Source organism: Hipposideros armiger, unplaced genomic scaffold (assembly GCF_001890085.2).
Source record: "Hipposideros armiger isolate ML-2016 unplaced genomic scaffold, ASM189008v1 scaffold_383, whole genome shotgun sequence".
Lineage (NCBI taxonomy): Eukaryota > Metazoa > Chordata > Mammalia > Chiroptera > Hipposideridae > Hipposideros > Hipposideros armiger.
Window position 1 is genome coordinate 1109705 of NW_017731733.1, and position 22351 is coordinate 1132055.

Sequence of the window (22351 nt, forward strand, 5' to 3'; positions counted from 1 at the left end):
GAGTGAGAAAAGTGGATTGTTTGAGGCTTAGGTCATTTTCCTATGGGGAATGGAAGGGGGTCTGTCAGGCCAATTACCTCACTAGTGCTGGCCAGCTAATTCCTGATTGGCTGGTTAAATAAAGGTCAGAGGCTGAAACTGCAGTCAGGTATTAAGTCTTGGTTTACTAACGTGATGCTTAGCACAAGTGACTCCATTTTGGTCGTGCTACTTCTTTTTTTAACAATGGGAAATTACTAAGAGGCAGTATCAAAGGTAAGAAGGGATTCTAGAACTTTGGCTTGAGAGAATTCTTTCTGAAGCAAGGCCAGGGTACTCAGATATCTCCTGGGGATTCACGGGGCGTGAGCAATTTGGTCAATATTGAAAGTGATCACGTGTGGAGAAAGGAGAAGTATAGCGAAACTGATTTAGCAAGATTACTGCTAACATTGGGCTCTTTGGGACATGCCCAAGGATTGGGCCTAGTTGACAAAGAGCAGAGAGGAGCCTGACTAGATTTTGGTTAAGGAGAGAATCTCTGTCAGCTCCCATAGACTCAGAATCAGGTAACCTGGACAATGAATAGCTTTCCATTGAAGGACAAATTTTTCCCTATGAGGGGAGGTAGAATAGCATAGTGACTAAAAACATAGAACCGTCATGTCTGGGGTCAAACTCCACTCCAGTTCTAACTAGCAGAATGATTTAGGTATGTTCTTTAATCTTATAATGCCTTTTTTCCCCTCATCTATAAAATAGACCCAGTGCCTACCCTGTCTATTCATTGTAAGAAGCAAATGATATGACACCTGTGTGAGGTGTTTAAAACAGCACCTGACACCTAATGACCATCCAATAGATGTTGCAATTATAATCTTCATGCATAACCAGAAGTGTATATCAGAATTGTTGCATCAAGGAAAGTGGATATTAGTAGTAAAAATATGCTCCGTTTATCCACAGTTTTTAAATTCAAAGCATCTTAAAGAGAGCTCATAATAATCTTGGCTGTGTAGAGTAAGAAAATACTGTTGGAAGCAGGTTAAAAAAGACATAGAAACACTGCACGATAGACGAATTCTACCCTAATTCTACACTCCTGAGATTGTCTTGAGCCCCCAGGGGTCTCACACTTAAGGACTAGTAATAGGTGACGTGGATGCCTTGATGGTTGTCAATTCTTTCCTTCTACTTGTTGCCATTTTGGCTCCTTTTAAAATTTGATCTCTACTTTGCTAAAGACTCAGTTTCCTATTTAGGATCCTAGTGTTGCCCACCTGGATTTGAAGTTTTAACCCATCTCTACATCACACTTGTCCTTTTGGTAGCCCTCACTTCAGCCTTCTCAAGTGGTCAATGCTTTGTCTCTGCCCCAAATGACTCACACCAAAGCCAGGCCCACCTGTTCCCCTTGGAGCAAGCGGTGGAGTAGAGGGGACTGGAATTCAGAAAAAGTGGAGTCTCTTAGGTTCACGACTATGGAGCCTTCCTTTAACATTATCATGATGCTGTTAATAGTTTACGGCAAGTTTTGTGCTTCAGTGGTTAAGTTTGCATTGTTCATATCACACCTCTGAATTCTGTGGTTCCGATCCTTTGGAAGCAATATTACAATTTTGTAAGTTGCAATTAACTCAGAGCAATGCAAAATAATTCTTGTCTATAAATATGCAAACTGCCCTATCTGGTGGAGGTCCCATTGACTTTCCTTCCCCTCCGCCAGCTTTGCCTCCATTTACATGTTCATCTCAATATTCCTGATCCATAAATGTGTCTGTGCTTTGGTTTCTCCTGGTTTCCTCATTATGAATAAAATAAAATCTTTAACACATGTTCATTTTATATCTGTAGGAAATTTATGATTTTACATTTTTGAAAACTATCTTTCAACAATGGGAGGAGGCTGGAATACGTATGGTAATTAATTTAGTAGTAGAGAGCTAGCTAATTATGCTTTGTCACAGGTAACCAAAGGCAGGTAAAAGTTAAGAGAAAGCCAAGTGAACAGATTATTTGCAAAAATTTTTGCAATTTTAGTTGGCTGCAGTGCTCATGTATAAAAGGTGAAGTTCTGTGTAGTCATAAGCAGTTCCTGTATTTTGAATTAAATGACATCTACCAAAACACAGATGCATGGTTTCTTGAAATGAGTATGATTACAGAAAATAGCCAGTATTTATTCTGCAAACTCAGCATGGTAAGCATGGGTTTATGAGGTCAGACAATTAAGTTCATGACTTGTTGCAACGATGTTGCTAACCTTTTTTGATATCAGAGGGATTATTCATGATGAATTTGTATCTAATGGGAAAACAGTTAACCAAGTTTACTATTTGGAAGTGCTGAAAAGGCTGCGTGAAAAAGTTAGATGACCTGAACTTCTCGCCAACAATTCATGGCTCTTGCATCACAACAATGCACCAGCTCACATGGCACTGTCTGTGAGGGAGTTTTTAGCCAATAAGCAAATAACTGTATTGGAACACCCTCCCTACTCACCTGATCTGGCCTCCAATGACTTCTTTCTTGACCCAAAGATAAAGGAAATATTGAAAGGAAAACATTTTGATGACATACAGGACATCAAGGGTAATACGACAAGAGCTCTGATGGCCATTCCAGGAAAAGAGTTCCAAAATTGCTTTGAAGGGTGGACTAGACACTGGCATCAGTGCATAGCTTCCCAAGGGGAGTACTTCTAAGGTGACCATAGTGATATTCAGCAGTGAGGTATGTAGCACTTTTTCTAGGATGAATTTGCGAACTTAATTGTTGGGCCTCATACTTGTCTGTCCTTCTCACCGTGTTCTGTGCTAAGGTAGCAAGGACACTGTTTTGTTCACTGTCCCGTCTCCAGCAGCCACCATTCTCAGTGGCACATGGTAGGCACTCCATTGATGCCTGGTGAATGAATGAACAAAGAGGCAGGCCAGGGTCTGCCCCTCATCTCTGTAGTCACCAAGACTTGGTTTTGTCAGTCCCTGGGTACGATTGGTATTTCAAAGGCAGGCTTGTGTTAACCAAGCTCATAGGAGGGTGATTTATAAAACAGAATATTAATTTGTCAATTCAAGAGAGTAATCAAACTATATGCAGTGGGTTGGATGTGTGCCATTCTCTCTCAGGAAAATTACATGGTGGTGGGGTGGGAGTAGCAAATTATAGTTAGAAGTTTGCTTGATGAGCTTGTAGTCAGCACAAGTGGCCGCTATCGCCTGTTGTGGTCACACCACTCTACAGGGGATTTCTCCTGGTGGTTAGCGTGTCCGTCTAGCTTACCAGCTCCTCTTTCCAGGCATGGGGAAGGAACATGAGATGTATAGGGAAGAATTCTTATTCTTTTATGTTAGGCTGCATTCCCCATCTGTTAAGAAATTCTTTCTTCAGAGAGAGTACAATTGATTCGGTTTTGAGCTTTACTTTGAGATTCACAATCTAGTTTTGTCCCCTTTCTGGCCATTGTAAATAGAATTTGGATGTTCTTGAAACTCCTTCGTCACCTACAGGCAGATTATTTTAGGGATGTTTGACTTGTCCAGGAGACTGATTGCATGATTGCACTAATTAAATGTCATGCTCAGTAGGTGACGTAAACTCTTTTTTTAGAGGTCTTTGTGGATGTCCACTAAGTAAGTACTGATGACATTATTTTGTAGGGATCAAATCACTTGGGTTTTTTTTCATTATCAGTATTTATTTTTATTATTTTTTCAGGAGCCATTGTAGTCTCTAAGCTTCTTGCTATTCTGTGAAATCTTGTCAGGTGGTTTTGTAAAGTGATCACTTTTAACTCAAGACTGACCTATAAAGATAAAATTTCTAAAAGACAGATCAGCCACACAGATAATAATGATAGCAGAAATACTTGTTTTTGTGTATCTTTTCTCCCCCAAATCTTATTAAAGATTTTTTCCCCCTCTAACATATTGAAGTGATGAAAATGTGCCTGGAGGCTTGGTTGCCAGTACCAAACAAACAAATTCTATAATTAAATAATAAAAGCAGTCAGAATCTATAACATGACTTGCAAGGAATGGAGAAAGAGGAATTTGTGCCATTTAATGGTTAGCAAACTGTCAGTAAACGATGAGTGATGGTCAGGGGCTCTGTGTGTCCAGCTGAGGAGTGTGGAGCATGTCCTGAGGCTGATGGGGACCATGGAAGGCCTTGAAGCAGGGAAATGACATGATCAAGTGTGCACGTGAGGCCCCTCACCTTAGGGGCAGTGAAGATGGAGGAGAAGGGAAAATGGGTTGGTTGAAATGTGGAGAGAAACATGCAGGCTGAGAAGACAAGAGGCCTGGGGAGAGACCTGGGGAATACTGTAACTGAATGCCAACCAGTTGCTTTAAAGTAACAGGCAGATAAAGATTCAATAAAGACACCAATGCTTATGGATTAGTCCAAGAAGGAACCTGCCAAAAGACCCTGATGAGCAGTCAGAGGTAGAAGAACAGAGAGAGAAAACTGATGGGAACCGGTGCGAGTGAGTGGTCAGCGGTTCAAATTCTTCTGGAGGGTAAAAGAAGAGGGCTGAACTACCCCCCTAATTTGGCGTTGCTTTCTGAGACTGGTTTAGTGCATTCATGGTAAAGGAAAGGGATGGTAGCGGGTTGCAGTTTGAAGGAGGAGCAAAGCATTAAGTAGAGGAGAACAGCAGAAGGAGGTGTTTGGTTTGGTTTTGACTTGGAGATAGTAGAGAATTGAGCATGAGGAGGAGAAGCATGAGGAGTGGAAGGGAAAGGGTGAAGATTCAGTAAAGAGAAAAATGAAGAGATGGGGCTGGGTCGTAGCGGAGATGGGGAGGGGTGGTCGGCAGGTGGCTTATCCTTTGGTAAGAGGGGAGATCCTTCTTTCCGTGGGATGAAAAGCAGGGATGGCTTATGGCTTATAGCCAAACATCAGTTCCCATTGGGCAGCCTTGTTTTTTTCTGACATAGGAAGCATGATTAAGTAAGTGAGGAAGACACAGAATGGTGCAGACAGCAGAGCAGTGCATGTGAGGGAGATGGAAGAGGGAGGTCGCTGGTGCCATGTGATAGAATTGTCAAGGTGGACAAGAGGCTGAGCACATTGGACACCATGTTTCTCAAGGCACCAACCCACCTACTGTGTGGTTCCCCCCCCCAGCAGTCCTGTGGGGAGGGGTTAGATATAGTAATGTATTTTTCCAGGGACTCTGTTGCTCCATTATTGCAGATTTACCAGCTGAGTGTAACAAAATGTCAAGGGAGCTGGGACTTTAGAGTGTTGGCAAGTTGTTGCAAATGCTACAAATGAGCAGACAAGCAATCCCACATAGCAACGAGTGGGCAGAGATTGTTATCTTGTAATGCAGCAATTAAAGAGGTCTTGGTGGCGCAGTTATAGTCATCTCAGCAGTCTGGCCTGAGAGATGTCAAGTGTGAACTTGGTCCACCAAGTTCTCACAGATCTCCAAGAGGGTGACCACTGTCCCTTCTGTGACTTATCTTGGCACACGCTCATCTCTGACATATGGACTGATCCTTTTCTTTAGCTAATTCTGGTAAGAAGTTCTTACAAAGGGTTTTCACCAGAAAATTGCAAAAAAAAAAAAAAAAAGTAGCAGAGTTGACAGAAACAGAATTCTTAGTTTGGCCCAAGAGTCTGGCCCAGCGATTTTGGTCTTATTGCTTACCTGGCAGCTCTCCTGACACCTGTGCTTTTTCTCTCCCAAGACCCAAGTGCTCAGACTGCCAGCTTGCATTAGTTTTAGGGGGAGGCCCTGTCCATTTACATCCTGCACTTGTTCTACCTGAATGTCAGCTCCCCGGCACCAGGCCCTGGTGTGCTTCACCTCCGGAGCTGCCTCTATCATTTCAACTTCTCCTTGACATCCAGTCCTTTACAACCTGATCCCCAGTAATTGTTCCTAGGGTTACAAGTCCGCCCACACTCGTCTTGCAGCAATCTGTTCTTCTGCCAGGTTTCCAGGTCTTTGCCATTCCCACTCTCATCTTGGTCAATTTCTCTCTGTTCTCTTTGATGTGTCTGAAAGATGTCCCTAAATTAGAAGTGAAAGAGGAGTCGATCTCACGTCTCTATCCACAGTGGGTGCCAATTTCTCCAACAGGATCTGTCTACAGGTCATGTCTTCTCTCAATAGAGAACTGAGGTTTCTTCTTTTCCCCTTTCAAGTAGCTCCCTTGTGGTTTGTGTCATGAGCTCACATTTAAGGAACATCTAGTTCTCAGTCACACAACAGAGAGGAGTGACGATGTCATCTAACTGAGCCATCTAGCCCTCTCCTTGAAAGGTCTAACACCACCTTCCCTTTCCCCGGAGACTCCTGGCATCGTGTACATATCAGGTCCTCAAGCATTTTAAAACATGGCAGTTATACTGTTAATCTGTAATTCTGTCACTGAATAACAAATATTGTGGAAAATAGCATGAACGGGGAGATTTGTCTGAGCGGGCAGTGAAAGGGGCTTACATTGGTCAGACACCTAATGTAGACAAAAGTTTGAAGTTCATGGATTCTGCATTCTACATTTTCCTGGGGAGGTTTTAATGATAGTAGGTGAAAAGGAAGAAAACGATGAAGACTCTGAATGGAAAGGGGACAGGAGAGAAACAGAAAGCAAAGGGACTGCAAGGGGCTTCTCTTTCCCTTGCTTTCACTGTGCAGTGATTTTCTGTGGGTGGTAGCAGTTTCTGACCCCTGTGGATATAACAATGACTGGTTTTAGGAGAGAATGCAATGGTGCGTTTAGGAGAATAAGAACACAGCATTTATTTAGTGACTTCTGTGTGCCAGGTGTTCTTATACACGGCCCGGGTAATTGCTCATCTTAGTCCCTTTGGGGTGCTGTAACAGAATACCACAGATGGGGTGGCTTATAAACAACAGACATTTATTTCTCACAGTTCTGAAGGCTGGGAGGTCCAAGATCATGGCAGCTGCAGAGCTGGTGTCTGTTGAGGTCCCGATTCCTCATAGACGGCCATCTTTTCACTGTACCCTTACAGGCACAAGGGGCCAAGGACCCTCTCCAGCTGATTTTATGAGGGCACTAATCCCATTCTTGAGGGCTCCCCCTTCATGATCTCATCACCTCTCAAAGGCTCCACCTCTTAATATCATCACCTTGGGGGTTAGGATTTCAGCATATGAATTTAGGGGACACCAGCTTTCAGTCTACAGTATCTTTATACTTAGGCTCAAAGGCCAAGGTCAGAGAGTGTGTCTCAGGTTCAAAGGCTGGTCCTACTGGTACCTAAGTCCCTGGTTTTTCCTATGACTTCATTCTCTCATTCCCGTTTTAGCCCAGACATTCTCATTTGTTTTGTCTGTGGACCTTCTGTGATTTTTCAGTTGGGCAAAACTGTTTTGACTTTTTATTAACAAAGATACTATCTGATTTAAGGAAAGTTATGTGACACTAAATCCTATGGGGGCCTGCTTGTCACAGGTTTACAAGGTAATATTGCACAGCCATCGTAATTCAAAGCACTGCTGCCTTGGTAATTCAGTTCATTAACGGTGCCGCCTGAATAAAACCCACAGCCAATTAGAAATAAACACATCCTTGGAAAGTACAGTAATACATTCAGGAAGCGCAGAAGGTGAGCCATGGAGACAGAATGAGGGGAAAGGAGGAAGGCAGTGGGGGAGGGGGAGAAAGAGCCTACCAGCATTTTATAAGCCCATATGTACTCTGTGCTTTTAGAACGCATTTCTGAGAAATATGGGAGAATTAATTATGAATCTCTCTTGTTTATATAATACCTTCACCTGTGCACCTGTCGCTCTCTCACCTCCCATATCCAATTTATTTTGAAGTTCTGTCAGTCTTATCTCCAGAACAGATCTCAGATCTGTCAGCTCCTCTTCAGGCTGATGGACAGTATGGTGCCATCTTCCAGGGCACTTCCATATCCCAGCCTCTTCTCCTTCTGGGCACTCGGGATGGTTGCTCTTCTCTGACTCCCACTTTGCAATCAGGTTGGGCATGCGACTAGTTCTGGCTGGGCGCGGGCATTCAGAAGCAGGGTACGACCTTCCAGCACGAGCTTCTTCTGCCGCAGTCATCATAGAAGCACGTTGTTGCGATGAAGGTGCCCCAACCGAAGCAGCCTGTCTAAAAAGCCATCCAGACATGCAGCAGGCATTTCAGGAACAAGAAACAAAGTTTTGTTATGTAAAGCAACTGCGTGCATGTTGTTTGCTATGACATCGTAGTCTGTCCTATCCTGGCTAGTAAAACAAGTTGCCATCATCTCTCTCCGGGAACCCTACAGAAGCCTCCTAAACTTTCCCACCTTGTCTATAGTCCCAATTCTCTTCCTCTCGCATCTCTGCATAGTGAACCTCTTAGAACATACATTGGGTCACACCGCTCCCCTGCTCCAGCATTCTGTTGCTTCCCCTTCTTGTTTGGATAAATACTAAACCTGGTTTACCAGGTTTGTGTGCTCTGGGCCCTACTTACTACTCCAAGCGCCCTTTCAGCCTTGAACCCCACCTGCCTTCTTTCAGTTCCTCAAACATTGTGAACTCCTCCGCATTCCGGGGCCTTTGTATATACTTTTCCTTTCTGCCTGGAATGTTGCCCGCACTTCCCAAAGTTCATGTAGCACACTTGGATTACCCGTGAGATTGCCATCAAAATGACACTGTTTCAGAGGCCCCTTCAGTAGGCAGGGGTCTCCCCATTACCCTCTGCCATGGCACCCACTGCTGTTTTAAAGATCCTAATCACAGTTCATAATTCTATCTTCACTTGTGTGTTTTGTGTGTGTGTGAGAGAGAAATATCTTTCTCCCTAACCAGACTGCAAGCGCCACTAGGGAAAGGGGCGGAGTCTGTTTTATTTAACTCCATAGCCAAAGCATCCTGTGCCGGCCCCCAACCCTTGTTAGGCTCTTTTCAGCAAATACCTTCAGGATGGTGAAATAAATGTATTGACAGTTGTTGGCACAGTTTTGAATTCTAAGGAAACTGATAGTTGATATATATTTTTTTAATTAAAGTTTATTGGGGTGACGATTGTTTGCAAAGTTACATAGATTTCAGGTGTACCATTGTGTAACACATCATCTGTGTATAACATTGTGTGTTCATAATTTTTTGAGCATTGACTCCATCAGGCATGCTACCAGGTGCTTTACGTTGTTTTCTATGTCATGTATATATCGTGACAATGACACTAAGATGGAAGGGCTAGAGATGCGGACACTGATGCCTGGAGAGGTTAAATAGCATGTGAGGCTCCTCAGGCAGGCCGACTCCATAAATTGCTTTTTGATTGGGTTTTGTTCCAACTCCAGTTTTCCAGGTTCATAAACAATAGCAACATACCCTTATGTCACAGTTATATAACGATCAGAGGCCAGATTTACCTTGCATTATTTTCAGGGAGAACTATTGATCTCCTGGGTCTGCGTGCTTCCTACCAGAACCAGCAACTTTTAAAAATACAGCCTGCTTACACATGCAGCGATTAACACTATTCAATAACGTGTTTATTGTACACACTAACCTCAAAATATGAAACCCTGAAAATATAAAGTCTTCCATAGGGAGTTCTTTTCTGTTTGACTTTATCATTAAAACATCAATTTCCTTTTCCATGGAGAAATCTGATAATGGAACAAAAGTCAGACTCCATGTGGGCATACTTTATCAAGAAATGTGATTTTGTTGTTGTTGTTGACAATATCTTATCAACTCTCATTTTAAATCAATCGGTTTTTTTTTTTTTTTTTTTTTTTGTTTTAAATCTGTTTCATGAAACAGCACCTACCTGGATGAGAACTCACTCCGACTGACAGAGCAATGCACTAATCTGCAAGATGGTTTTCAGACATTATCGAACAAGACCAAAAGGTAAGTTCTGCTCTTCACATTTAATTTAATTTTAAAATAAGCACTTTGTATTTAAAATGTTTCATAGCATCTTTGCAAACATTTGGGAAATAAGACCGTGTTTGTGCTCAGGCTTGACCTTGGGCTTGGAGGAGCTTCCGTGGGTGAGGAGGTTGGACGAGGCACTGAACAGCGTAGACCACGGTGAGACCCGCCACAGACCAGCTGGCAGTGGGGAGTTGCTAAGCTGCTCCTGGGTCCACCTTCACTAGAAACCCTGTGTAGTTTTGCTGGCTTACCTTTTATAGGTCCTCAGTCTTTTAGACAGTCCTGTAAGCATTCTAGACCTGATTTTAGAAAAACGCACACTTGTGTGTAATGGTCACAATCCCAGAAGGGTTAACACACTTATCCCCAGTCCCAGCTGTGGCTCCCTCCCAGTTTACAATCCTGTATTTTAGAGAGTTCATGATACCATCTTCTCCAAACTGGGGAAAAGGAGATCTAAAAAGCTCTGAAAGCTTCAGACTTAGAAGGAGCCACGGGTGGCCTGAGAGTCTGATGACAGAGGCACTGCTTTGCTCCTATCTGAAAGGAGCACAGCCTGACAGTGCTGGCCAAGGGCATACCTGTGGGGCAGGGGCCTTTGGGTACGCCTGTAATCTCGCTCTAAGGAATTCATCTGAGTTGCATTTTGCTGTGGGCTTGCCTGACAAAGTTGGAAGATTGTTCAGGTAAGAGATATACAGCAGATTTCCTCATTCCAATGTCATGCAAGGGACACCCAGCGACCTTCCCTCCTCCAATTTTTTATATTTTTCTCTTTCTCTACCTAAATCAATTAATCAATCTCTTTCTCTCTCTCTCTCTCTCTCTCTCTCTCTCTCTCTCACACACACACACACACACACACACACACACACACACACACACACGTCTTTCAATTTTAAATATAATGTTTGCAGGAGGAAAGCGTTAAAGTGGCTGCCTAAAATCCATTCACTCCCTTCCCTAGGGGTATGGGAGGTTATACTGGGGGCAAAGAAACCAAGGTAGGCAACCTGGTCTAATCTCTTTTTAACTGCACCTCTGGGTTATAGACTAATGCTATTTGCTGCGAGGGAGAGACCTTATCCATTGAAAGCCCCTAGCAGGCTGCTTCCTGGTGAAGTATTACTTACAATAAATGGGACTAAGGATCTTTGAAGCAGGTCCCCCCGGAAGAGTAGAACCCAGGCCACCCAATGTTCTGGGTATAAAGGCAGATGTTTCATAATTTAAATGCTCCTGCTGTGCAGGGAACCCCATGGACCCCACTTGGAGACCTCACTCACTGTTCCAGGCCCGAGATGCATGTCCAGTGCATGAAGACAGACCAGGGAGAGCACCCCTAATGTCCCAGGTACCCTCTGCTTTGTCTGAGCCTTGTGACTGAGTGGATCTTTGACATTTTTAGGAAAGCCTGGTACTGGGTGAGATCTCTGATATGAGTTCATCTCAGCTGACAGTACAATCCTGTATGTCAGCTCAGTTTATGACAAAAGGAGAGCCTTACTCAAATTTTTGTTTTCTTTCCCTTAAATTACAGCTGATGGGACTAGGCTTCCTAGAGAAACCCACTGTGCCGAGATCCTTCCATTTGCGGCACCTGATCCACAGTTCCCTTTTCACTACAGTTTGGCCTGTGTCTTTCTTTGCCCTGGGAGGCCAGCCTACAAGGGCTTTGTCTTTAGCCTCCTTGCTCCTCTGTCATCTGACTTTGTATGGCTCTGCCCCAGAGGGGAGCACTAGAAACTGGTCAGAAGAAGGAGAAAGGAAAAGAAGCTTTTTTCTTGTGGTGTCACTGCAGATTAATTACATCCTTGATGGAAGGAAGGTGTTACATCCTGAGAGAAGGCCATGACTTTTGTGAAGGCACCCCTGGTCCCCTCCCTGCCCCTCCCTTGTACTTTTCAGCTTAGCAATAAGCTGCAAATAGTCCCCTGATAATTGTAAGTGGATTTCTCTACATTTGGCTCAGGCCTTTAGGACAAGCCCCTTCTTTGAACTTCTCTGAAACGGCACAGTTTGGTCGGGCCATCTTTCCTGCCAGGACTCTCACTGTAGAATGGCTGGAATGAACACTTGTAAATGCTTCTCTTCTCAAACAATACACTCATTGAATTTTGGGGCAGACTTAAAATAGCTCACGTGTTATACATGGCACTACACATCTGTTTGGATTGTGTTGGAGCCATTGTTTTGTTTGTTGGGCACTTTCTGAAACTTTTCCTGAGGGATTCGAGTTTCAGACCTCTTGCAGTCCCCTCTATGCACCAGATAAATGGCACTGGACCTCAACTGGTCCTTGCTCCAGCGTCCCCTGTGACAAGCCAGTTGTTTTCCTTGCCCAACATGTGAATCCGTGTGTGGAAACTGCCTTTGACCCTGCTCAACTCTCTTCCTGACAAGAACTATTTTTACTCCCCAAAGCGACAAAAGCCCTCAGCGTAAGTATGATCCAGGGCTGTGCATGGGAACAAAAAGCACTTGAGTCAGCATGGGGGAAAAATTCTTTCATGATGGAAGGTATTCTTTTCCAAGCAGAGAATTTTACAACTCTTTTATGTGCATCTACAAAAATGGCTAACTGCGGTATGCTAATAAGAATGCCTGTGCATACGCTCTCATGTTTGCTCTTTTGCTTTTTTTTTTTTTTCTGTTGTTTTGCATTTGGTGCTGAGACCTTTTCTTGGCTGTTCTTTAGGGGGATGCCTTTCCATTACGCACACACTTTTCAGCTAGCTTATGTAATTAGCCTGCATTGGTATTCTGTTCGGCAAAGGTCTAGAGAGAGCAGCCACGAATTGCCCATTGTTGTGAAAGTGTTATTTTGCACACAGGAGACTAATTTTTTTTTTCAGTCGTATCGTCTATTGTCAGGAATGTGCGTGCTGCGACCAGTGCTATTACAGACTTTCAGGAGACAATCAGGAAAGCTATTCAGGGTGTGGTGATAAAAAGTAATTTCATTTTCTTAGAAATAATTATTTTGCTCTATTTTTGTCACGGTCTGTTGAAGTCTTAGAATTTTCTCTTTCTTCAGCCAGTTTGTCCCTTTCAGGTTGCTAAGATAGAATTTAGGAAGATGGAGTTGTAGTGAGAGGGAAACAGAGCTTTTTCTCCACTGGTCTTGACTGTATTTTTGCATAAAAGGAAATTAACCCATTGCCATTCTGAGGACCAGTGGGATAGGATAGTACGTATCACACTTTTTAATTCTCTGTTTAAGACTATGATCTCCAAAGAGCTTTTTCATGGTTCTATCCTGGGTGTTTATCACATTCAACACATAATAATTGCTCAGGAATTACTTATTGAATGAACTAATGCATGAATAGACTTCTTAAGTCTTCAAAGCAGTTCATCTACCATCTCTTAATTTCTAGCTCTTCAAAATTAATTATCCTTAATTTCATAAATTTCAACTCCTTTTTGAAACCGGTTTTTCACTGCTCTGACTTTTCTCCTTACTTTGAATCTTCAGGTTTTTCCTACCTTATCTTTTCCCCTTGAATATTCCCCTGGGTTTCTTCAGCCCAATCCACCTTTCACCAGGTTGTCTCCCAGATAAAATATTATACTGTACTAAAAAATGTTATGTAGCCATTTTAATACTGATAGTTTGTTTATCTTTCAGTGTGGCAAAGGTTATTTGTAATCTTTTCTGTTTATATTTTTAGACAAATGATTGTATGGATAACCAAGCTGTCCATCTTGGTCTGCATTGCTTCAGACCAATGAATTGATTCCTAGGGGCTGACCCAGAAAATGAACTCATTTCTCCCCCTCCTGTTGCTGTGCTTTTTTTCTTCCTTGTGCTTCTCTTCCATTTTCCCAGATGATTCTGGATCTCCTAAAATTTACATTCATTTGTTTGGTGTCTGCCATTTATTTGTTTGGTGTCTGCCATTAGAGTAGATGAACCGCTCTAGCAAACTCTCCCAAATTGCAATGTTGTAACAAAATTCTATTCTCTCTCATGCTATGTTCATTATAGATATTCCTTTTTCTTTTCTTTTTAAGATTTTATTGGGGAATTGGGGGAGGGGAACAGACAAGTTGCTGTCCTTTTGTTCTTAAGTCTAGTTGTGGAGGACGTCGCTTCACTGGCCCATGTTGGTATTATCATTGCGCTCTTCCCGGGTGAGGCAGTCACTCGGCGGCCATTGGATGGCCACTAATGGCAGCTCACGGCAGCTCATGAAAGCTCGTGCCAGCTGCCGGCCAGCCCCACTGAAGCCTACACTGTCACTGGTGACTCACAGCAGCCCAGCTCCAGGTCGAGCTGTTGTTCACCATCTTAGCTGTAGAGGGCGCAGCGTCACTGACCCTAATGTGGGCTCCAAACCTGGGCCCTGCTGCTCAGAGCTGGCGTCCCAAGCCAACACTTAACCAATGTGCCACTTTGCCAGCTTTAGACATTCCTTCTTGACTAGGCAGATCTCCTCTGAGTATTGACTTAGAGATTCTGGCTCCTTCCATTTTATTGGGTAGCCATCTTTTAACAGATGATCTTAGGCTTGCTGCCGAAAATGGAGATGCTATGGAGAAAGCACACACAGTTTGGAGCGGATACACATTACCTTCATTGTTTGGAACTGGCCCACCTAGACGTTTGAGGTCATGCAACTGTTTTTGCCCAATGGAATATGAGTGGAGTTGGCGTGTGGTTGGCGTTGGGGCATGTAGTGTGTGGCTGGGAAGCCTCTGGCAGCAAAAATTGTATGCTATGAAAGACAGCACCATTCAGTGGACAACCAGATATCTCTGCCACAGATATATTAAGTCCCGTTCTCATCATGCTATTGGCTGTAGGCCCCTACAGTGTTTCTGAAAGGGGGAAGACAACATTTTTTTTTAAACAACAGTAATCTCTTATATTATTTAAACACTAGAATAGTTAAACTAGTATCTCTAGTGAAAGGAGAGACTAAGGGATGGTCTTCTCAGGAACAGTGTGTAAGCCGCTGCCCTATAACTTCCTGTGCAATCACCAAGCATGAACGACTCACTCGCATTCAGATAGATTTTTCTGGGTAAGAGCCAAAGTCTCATAATTGAGATTTGGAAAACAGCTCTTGCATAAGCTAGGTGTGGCTCGCACCATATACTACGCGGTGAGTGTGTGTATTTGATGAGCTATTTCATGTAATGCCATTTAAAATGACTGAGGACCATAGATTTTTCTGAAACGTAACATCCTAATGAGGCACCATAAAGATGCTAGTTACAAGGTGCCCTTTTGTATAGTGAAAGGCAAAGTGTATTGAAGACTGGCCATCAGTGTTCTTTACTATTTATTATCTTGGAGAGTACAACATGGCCTTGAAAAGAAAAGGTATAAATTATGGCAGAGCAAACTTCAAAAAACCCAAATGTGAGCATATCATTTGACAGCCTGATAACAGAGCAGGTATTCCTAAATTTCAACTTGTCTGTCAGAAAAAACAGTTTTTGGTCATATATAAGATTTTCTTGACATAGAAGGATATATGACTTGTTTCTATTCAGTGTTAAGTCTGTAAAAGCTTTCATTGCTTTTGAAAATGATACTCAATCCATAAACACAGAATACCTTTCCATTTCTTTGTGTCTTCTTCGATTTCTTTAAAAAATATTCTATAGTTTTCAGTGCATAGGTCCTTCATATCCTTTAAATTTATTCCTAGGTATTTATGCTTTTTGTTGCAGTTGTAAAAGGAATTTTTATTTCATTTTCTGAAATTTCATTGTTAGTATATAGGAATGCAATGGATTTTTTGTACATCGATTTTGTAGCCAACAACTTTACTGTATTTGTTTATTGTTTCTAATAGCTTTTTGGTGAAATCAAATGGCCATATTACCCAAAGCAATATACATATTTAATGCAATCCCCATCAAAATCCCAATGGCATTTTTTAAAGAAATGGAAAAAAAAAATCATCAGATTTGTATGGAATCACAAAAGACACTGAATAGCCAAAGCAATCATAAGGGACAAAAAAACAAGACTGGAGGTGTCACACTCCCTGACTTCAATTTGTACTACAAAGTGACAATAATCAAAACAGCATGGTATTGGCAGTAAAACAGACACACAGACCAATGGAATAGAATTGAAAACCCAGAAATAAACCTACATATATACGGGCAGATAAAAATGAGTCAAAAGGAGCCAGAAACATACAACGGAGAAAAGACAGCCTCTTTAATAAATGGTGCCAAGAGAATTGGAAAGCTACGTGCAAAAGATTGAAACTAGACTGTGTTCTGTCACCATATGCCAAAACTCAAAATGGATCAAAGACCTAAACATAAGACCTGAAACAATAAACTGCATAGAGGAAAGCATAGGTACTAAACTTACGGAGGTTGGGTTCAAAAAGGATTTTATGAATTTGACCTCAAAGGCGCAAGGGAAGTAAAAATTAATGAATGGGAATATATCAAACTAAAAAGCGTCTGCACAGCAAAAGAAACCATCAACAAAACACAGAGGCAACCAACCGAATGGGAGAAGATATTTGCAAATAACTCCTCTGATAAGGGGCTAATATCCAAAATATATAAAGAACTTGTATAACTTAACAACAAAAAAGCAAACAATCCAATTAAAAAGTGGGCAGAGGACCTGAACAGACCCTTTTCCCAAGAAGACATACAAATGGCCAACAGATATATGAAAAAATGCTCAACTTCACTGGCTATTAGGGAAATGCAAATCAAAACCACAATGAGATAGCACCTCACACTTGTTAGAATGGCTGTCATCAACAAGACGTAATAACAAGTGTTGGAGAGGCTGTGGAAAGAAAGGAACCCTCATACACTGCTGGTGGAAATGTAAATTGGTACTGCCACTATGGAAAACAGTATGGAGGTTCCTCAAAAAGTTAAGAATAGAGTTACCGCATTACCCAGCAGCACCCTTTCTAGGTATCTACCCAAAAAATCTGAAAACATTTATCTGGAAAGATATATGTACCCCAATGTTCATTGCAGCATTATTCATGGTGGCCAAGACATGGAAATGATCAAAGTGTCCTTCGGTAGATGATTGGATAAAAAGATGTGGTATGTATACACAATGGAATACTACTCTGTCATAAGAAAAGATGAAATAGTGCCATTTGTGACAAAATGGTGGATTTTGAGATTATTATGCTAAGCGAAATAAGTCACACAGAAAAAAATGAAGAACCATATGATTTCACTCATATATGAGATATAAAACTGACAGCGACAAAGGAACAAGACAAAGAAACAAAAACTCATAGAAACTGACAACAGTTTAGTGGTTACCAGAGGGTAAGGGGGGAGGGGGGTGGTAGAAGAGGGAAAAGGGGATCAAACATGGTGATGGAAGGAGAATTAACTCTGGGTGGTGAACACATAATGTGATATATAGATGATGTATTATAGAATTGTACACTTGAAACCTATATAATTTTACTAACCACTGCCACCCCAATATATTTAATAAAATAAAATTTAAAAAGAAAGTGTTACCTATACTTTCATCTGTCTTCTCACCTCTCACCCTTTAACTTGCCTTTCACTGTCAGCATTTAAGGGATCCAGAATTTACCATTCTTTCTTTTCTTTGGTATAGAGGTAAAAAAGAAATGAACACAAAACAGCCATCATACCAACATGGTACATTCCTAATATCTTGGGAAATTTCTCTTGGTACCCAAAACAGTGACTGCGTTTATTGATATAAAATTTTAAGTTGGGGCAGATGAATTAATATGAAGGCTATGATAGAAGTCTTTGAAACTTCTTTTGTACTTATGCTCAACAAAAGTAATGCCAAATCTATTAAAAGGTGGTTTAACCATCATTCTGTACCTCAAAGAATGCATAAGAAATAAATAATTATGCAATTTAAGAAATTGAAGGAATAGTTTCTTAAATTCTTTTAATCTATATCTTTTTTATGTGTTTGCAATGAGCATGAATGACTTTTATTTTTCTAAAAAAATCTAACTGCCTCAGTTTAAAGATAAAAAATGAGATTATGATTTGTTCAAGGTCAGGCAACCAGTTAATGGGAGGGTGGGAAATAATTTTTTGCATGTGATGGTTCATGTTGAAAGATAACCAGCATAATCCTAATCTGAATTCCTTAATTAATGCTTGTTAAGAGTTGCTTAGTATCATTTTTTACCATGCTGCAAGATTGAGGTAGTGTATTATAACTGTTTGTCAATGGAAACAAAACTGCATTTTCCCTCAGGAAAACAAACGCTGACTTTTAATTATGCGATGATGTCGATTATGTATTCACACCAGAAGAGTTCCTCACACTTGTTCAAATAACTAGTCATGAGAAAGAAACTTTTCATAGGAAGACAATGACAATGAAAGTAATCATACATATTTAAGGTCACTGAGAAATAATTGGAATTATGTGCAATTTTAGAAGTGGTACAGAGAAAGACAGCACATCTGTTACTTTGGTCAACATTTTCAAATGTAACAGGTCATGTTAAAGGCATAGTTTATTTACTGCTTGTGGTAGCCACAATTCCAAGGTGGCACTCAGCCATCCTGTCCTCCTGCTATTTTCACCTGCTTTCCTCCTACCTCACTCAGGAGGACTGCTGTGTGTAACCACTATGATATTGCAGAAATAACGATGTGTCGTTTTTAAGACCAGATCCTAAAAGAATTTGGTAGTTCTGCTTTAACGTCCTTTGGATTTCTTGCTCTGGGATAAGCCAGTTACCGTGTCGTAAGGACATGGAAAGGTCTGTGTGTCAAGGAACTATGACCCCCTGCCAACAGCTAGCACCAGCTTGTCAGCCATGTAAATGAATCTCCTCCTCCCTGACCACCATCTTCATTTTGCATCCAAATGAGAGCTGCTGGGCCAAAACTACCTAGCTAAGCTGCTTGTGAATTCCTGACTTGCAGAAACTGTCCAATAATTAACATTTATTGTTGTTTTAAACCAAGTTTTGCAGTAAATGTATTACATAGCCATAGATAACTGACTGTTCAATTCATAATCCTTTACATTATCATATTTTTATTATAATAATTATTATTACCAAAACGATCAATACTGTTAATAACAACTACCATTTTGTGGCCCTACTCTATATGTCAGATAATTTAAATGCATCTGTAGTCCTTGCAATATTTCATCAGAGTAGGTTTCATTATTCTAATTCCGTAAGTGAAAGAAATTAGCTCAGAGGCTTCTGAAATGTTCTGAAATGGTGTGCAGAACATCAGACAGATACAAATGACAGAGCCGGGATTTGCACAAAATTCTGACTGTTCTCTTTTCACTGTATGGTACCACTCTTAACGGGAGCAGCATTACAATTCACAAATAGAAGAAGAGAAAGGCATTTGACTTTATAATGTGAAGCTACTCAAAAGCGATCCATCTCTAAAACACTACATACTTTCCTCACTTTTTGCTACTTACTTTACTTATGCTTCTGCAATGTAAATAGACTTAGGTAGCATTAGCTTGCACAGCAGTTACCCTAATTGCAATTTGGGGATCAGTGTGGCTTCTCGGCACTATCAGGGCTGATGGCTAATTATTGTCATAGTTCAGAAGTAACACCTTAAACCTTTGGGTGTTTTTCTGTTATATATATTACATTTCAATTTCAGAAATACACAGCAACTTCTATGTGCCCAGAACTATTGACAGTCACAGGGATAGTTATTCTCAACCTGAAGGCATTCATCAGACTCACGGGGAAAATTTTCAAAGTATGTGTGATTGAGAACGGGTTGAGAACTCTTACGTAAGGGATACAATAATAAAGAAATGATTTCTGCTTTTTAATCAGCTTTTTAATCAGTATATAAAGAGTCAGACATTTACAACACATTCACTTCTTTTTCTCATTTTTTTTTTGCAGATTTTTCCTCATCTCCCCTCACTTTTGATACCAGAGTGTCCTAGAACTCAGTCCGCAGGCCTAATTTCTCTTCATTCTCAGTCCTGAAGGACCTCAGTGAGTCCTATGGGCTTAAATACTCCCTACAAACTGATGATTCCGAATTTATATTTCCTGTCTGAACCTCAGATTTGGATGTACCTCTGCCCAGCCACTACTTCCTGGGATGTTAAGGAATCTCCAACCTAACATGTGGCACAGGATCTCCTGGACTTCCCCCTGAGCTTTGTTGTCTAGCACTCTCCCCTGCTTCAGTTAATGGCAGGTGTGTTCTTCTCATGCTTACAGTTGTCCTTGACCCCTCTCTTTCTAGCCATCTCATTATCTGTCATTAAATGCATTGGCCACCTTCAAATCATGCCCAGGAGCTGGTCGTTTCTTACTAACTCTACCATGTCCATCCTGGTCCAAGCCCTCTTTATTCCACTTGTGGATTATGGCAAACCTCTTTTATTTAATTAGTCTCCTGGCTTCCACCCCTGCTCTCTTGGAAACTATTCTCAGTAAAGTAGACAGAAGGAACCTTTTAAAATATAAGTCAGGTCACTTCTCTGTTCCAGTGCCTTCCCATTTCATAAAAGATGAAATTCTTACAGTAGCCTACAAAGCCCTTATAGGCACTTTTCAGACATACATGTAGTATATTTACTAATAACAGCACAAAGGAGGTAGGTGGGAGCAAAGCTGTATCAGGCTAAGGAAATGACTACAGACAGTAAAGTAATGGTTATAACATGTTTAGTTGGATTTATAACATTAATAGATGTAATATTGTGTAACAAAGATTCCACAAAAAGGGGAAAAGGGAATAGAGCTATATAAGAATAATGTTTAGTTCAATGCAATTAAACTTGTATAAATTGGAAGCTGATTCTGATAAATTTAGATGTATATGGTCAATCCTAGACCAACCACTGAAAAATGTAGTTAAAATTATTAAAAACATTAAAATGCTACATATTCACTGAAGGCAAAAGAAAGAGGCAAAGGAGGGACAGAGGAACAGAAAATACATGCTAGATGTAAAAACAAAAATAAAATGGCTGAGATAAAATCTAACTGTAGTAATAATAACATTAAATGTGAATGGATTAAATCATGCAATCAAATGGAAGGGATTATCAAACTGGATTAAACATTATTCAACTATTTGCTATCTACAGAAGACATACTTTGTATTAAAATATACAAATAGATTAAAAGTAAAAGGATGAAAAAAGATATATCATGCAAACCGCAACCACAAGTAAGCTGGAGTGGCTATACCAATATCAGACAAAATAGACTTTTAAAACAAAAAATGTTAATAGAAATAAAGAAGGAGATAATCATAAAAGGGTCAATCCAGCGGGAAGAGATAACGATTACAAACACATATGCACCTAGTAACATAGTACGAAAGCACACAAAACAAAAAACTGACAAAGAGAAAAATAATTCAACAATAATTGGAGGCAGAAGATCAATGAGACAGAAAATCAACAAGGATATAGAAGACTTGAGCAATACTATATAACAACTAGATCTAACAGACATATATAGGACATACCACCACCCAACAACACAGCATGCATTCTTCTTAATACTACACATAAAACATGCTCCAGGATAAATCATTTGCTAGGCTATAAAACAAACCTCAATTAAGTTAAAAGGGTAGAAATAATACAAAGTATGTGACCACATTGTAATAAAATTTGAAATCAATATTCATAAGAAAATTTGAGAAACTCAGAAATATGTGGAAATTAAACAATATACTCCTAACTATGCAATGGGTATATGAAGCCATAAAAAGGGAAATCAAAAAATACTTGGAGATGAATGCAAATGAAGACACAACATACCAAAATTTATGGGATACAGGGGATGATAGCTAAAGTGTACAGGATTTATTTTTGGGGTGATAAAAATATTCCAAAATTAACTGTAGTGGTGGTTGTACACGTTTGTGAATACTCTAAAAATCATTGATTTGTATACTGTAAATGGGTGAATTGTATGGTATATGAGTTATACCTCAGTAAAGCTGTTAAAAACTTTAATGCGCTTATAAATCACTTGGGGATTTTGTTTTAATAGATTCTGATTCTGTAGGTCTGGGACAGGGCCTGAACTTTTGCTTTGCTAACAATCTTATTATGTGATACCAACACTGCTAGTCTGATGTCCATACTTTGAATAGCAAGGCCTGTGCCATCAGCTTTCTTATTACCGTCCTGACCTCATCTCCTGCTATCTTCACGAGTGGTTTTATGAGTGATTCACGGATGATTTCCAGTCATCCTAACCATATTGTTGTTTCTCAAACATACCATGCCTGTCTCTACTTCAGGCCTTTGCACTTGTCCTTCTCTTTGCCTAGAATGTTTTCCTATCCCCACACCCTTGTATGTACATATCTTAATCACCTTCTTCAAGTCTTTGCCCAACTATTACCTCCTAGTGAGGCCTTCCCTGACCACTCCACCTAAATTGCAACTCTATTTCACGTACTTTCTTTCTCTTTTCCTGCTTTATTTTCTTCAGAGTACTTAGTGCATAGTACTTCAACATGCTATTAATTTAAATATTATTTGGTGTA

The 22351-nt window shown here is 40.7% G+C and overlaps 1 protein-coding gene across 1 annotated transcript in view; it reads left to right on the forward strand.

Moving 5' to 3' along the window:
* The window catches only part of ST8SIA6 (ST8 alpha-N-acetyl-neuraminide alpha-2,8-sialyltransferase 6), a 134224-nt gene that overhangs the window by 48560 nt on the left and 63313 nt on the right, over window positions 1-22351 (forward strand). Inside the window, exon 3 of the mRNA XM_019662919.1 lies at window positions 9746-9835. Coding sequence (XP_019518464.1) covers window positions 9746-9835 — 90 coding nt within the window. The remainder of the gene's footprint in view (window positions 1-9745; window positions 9836-22351) is intronic.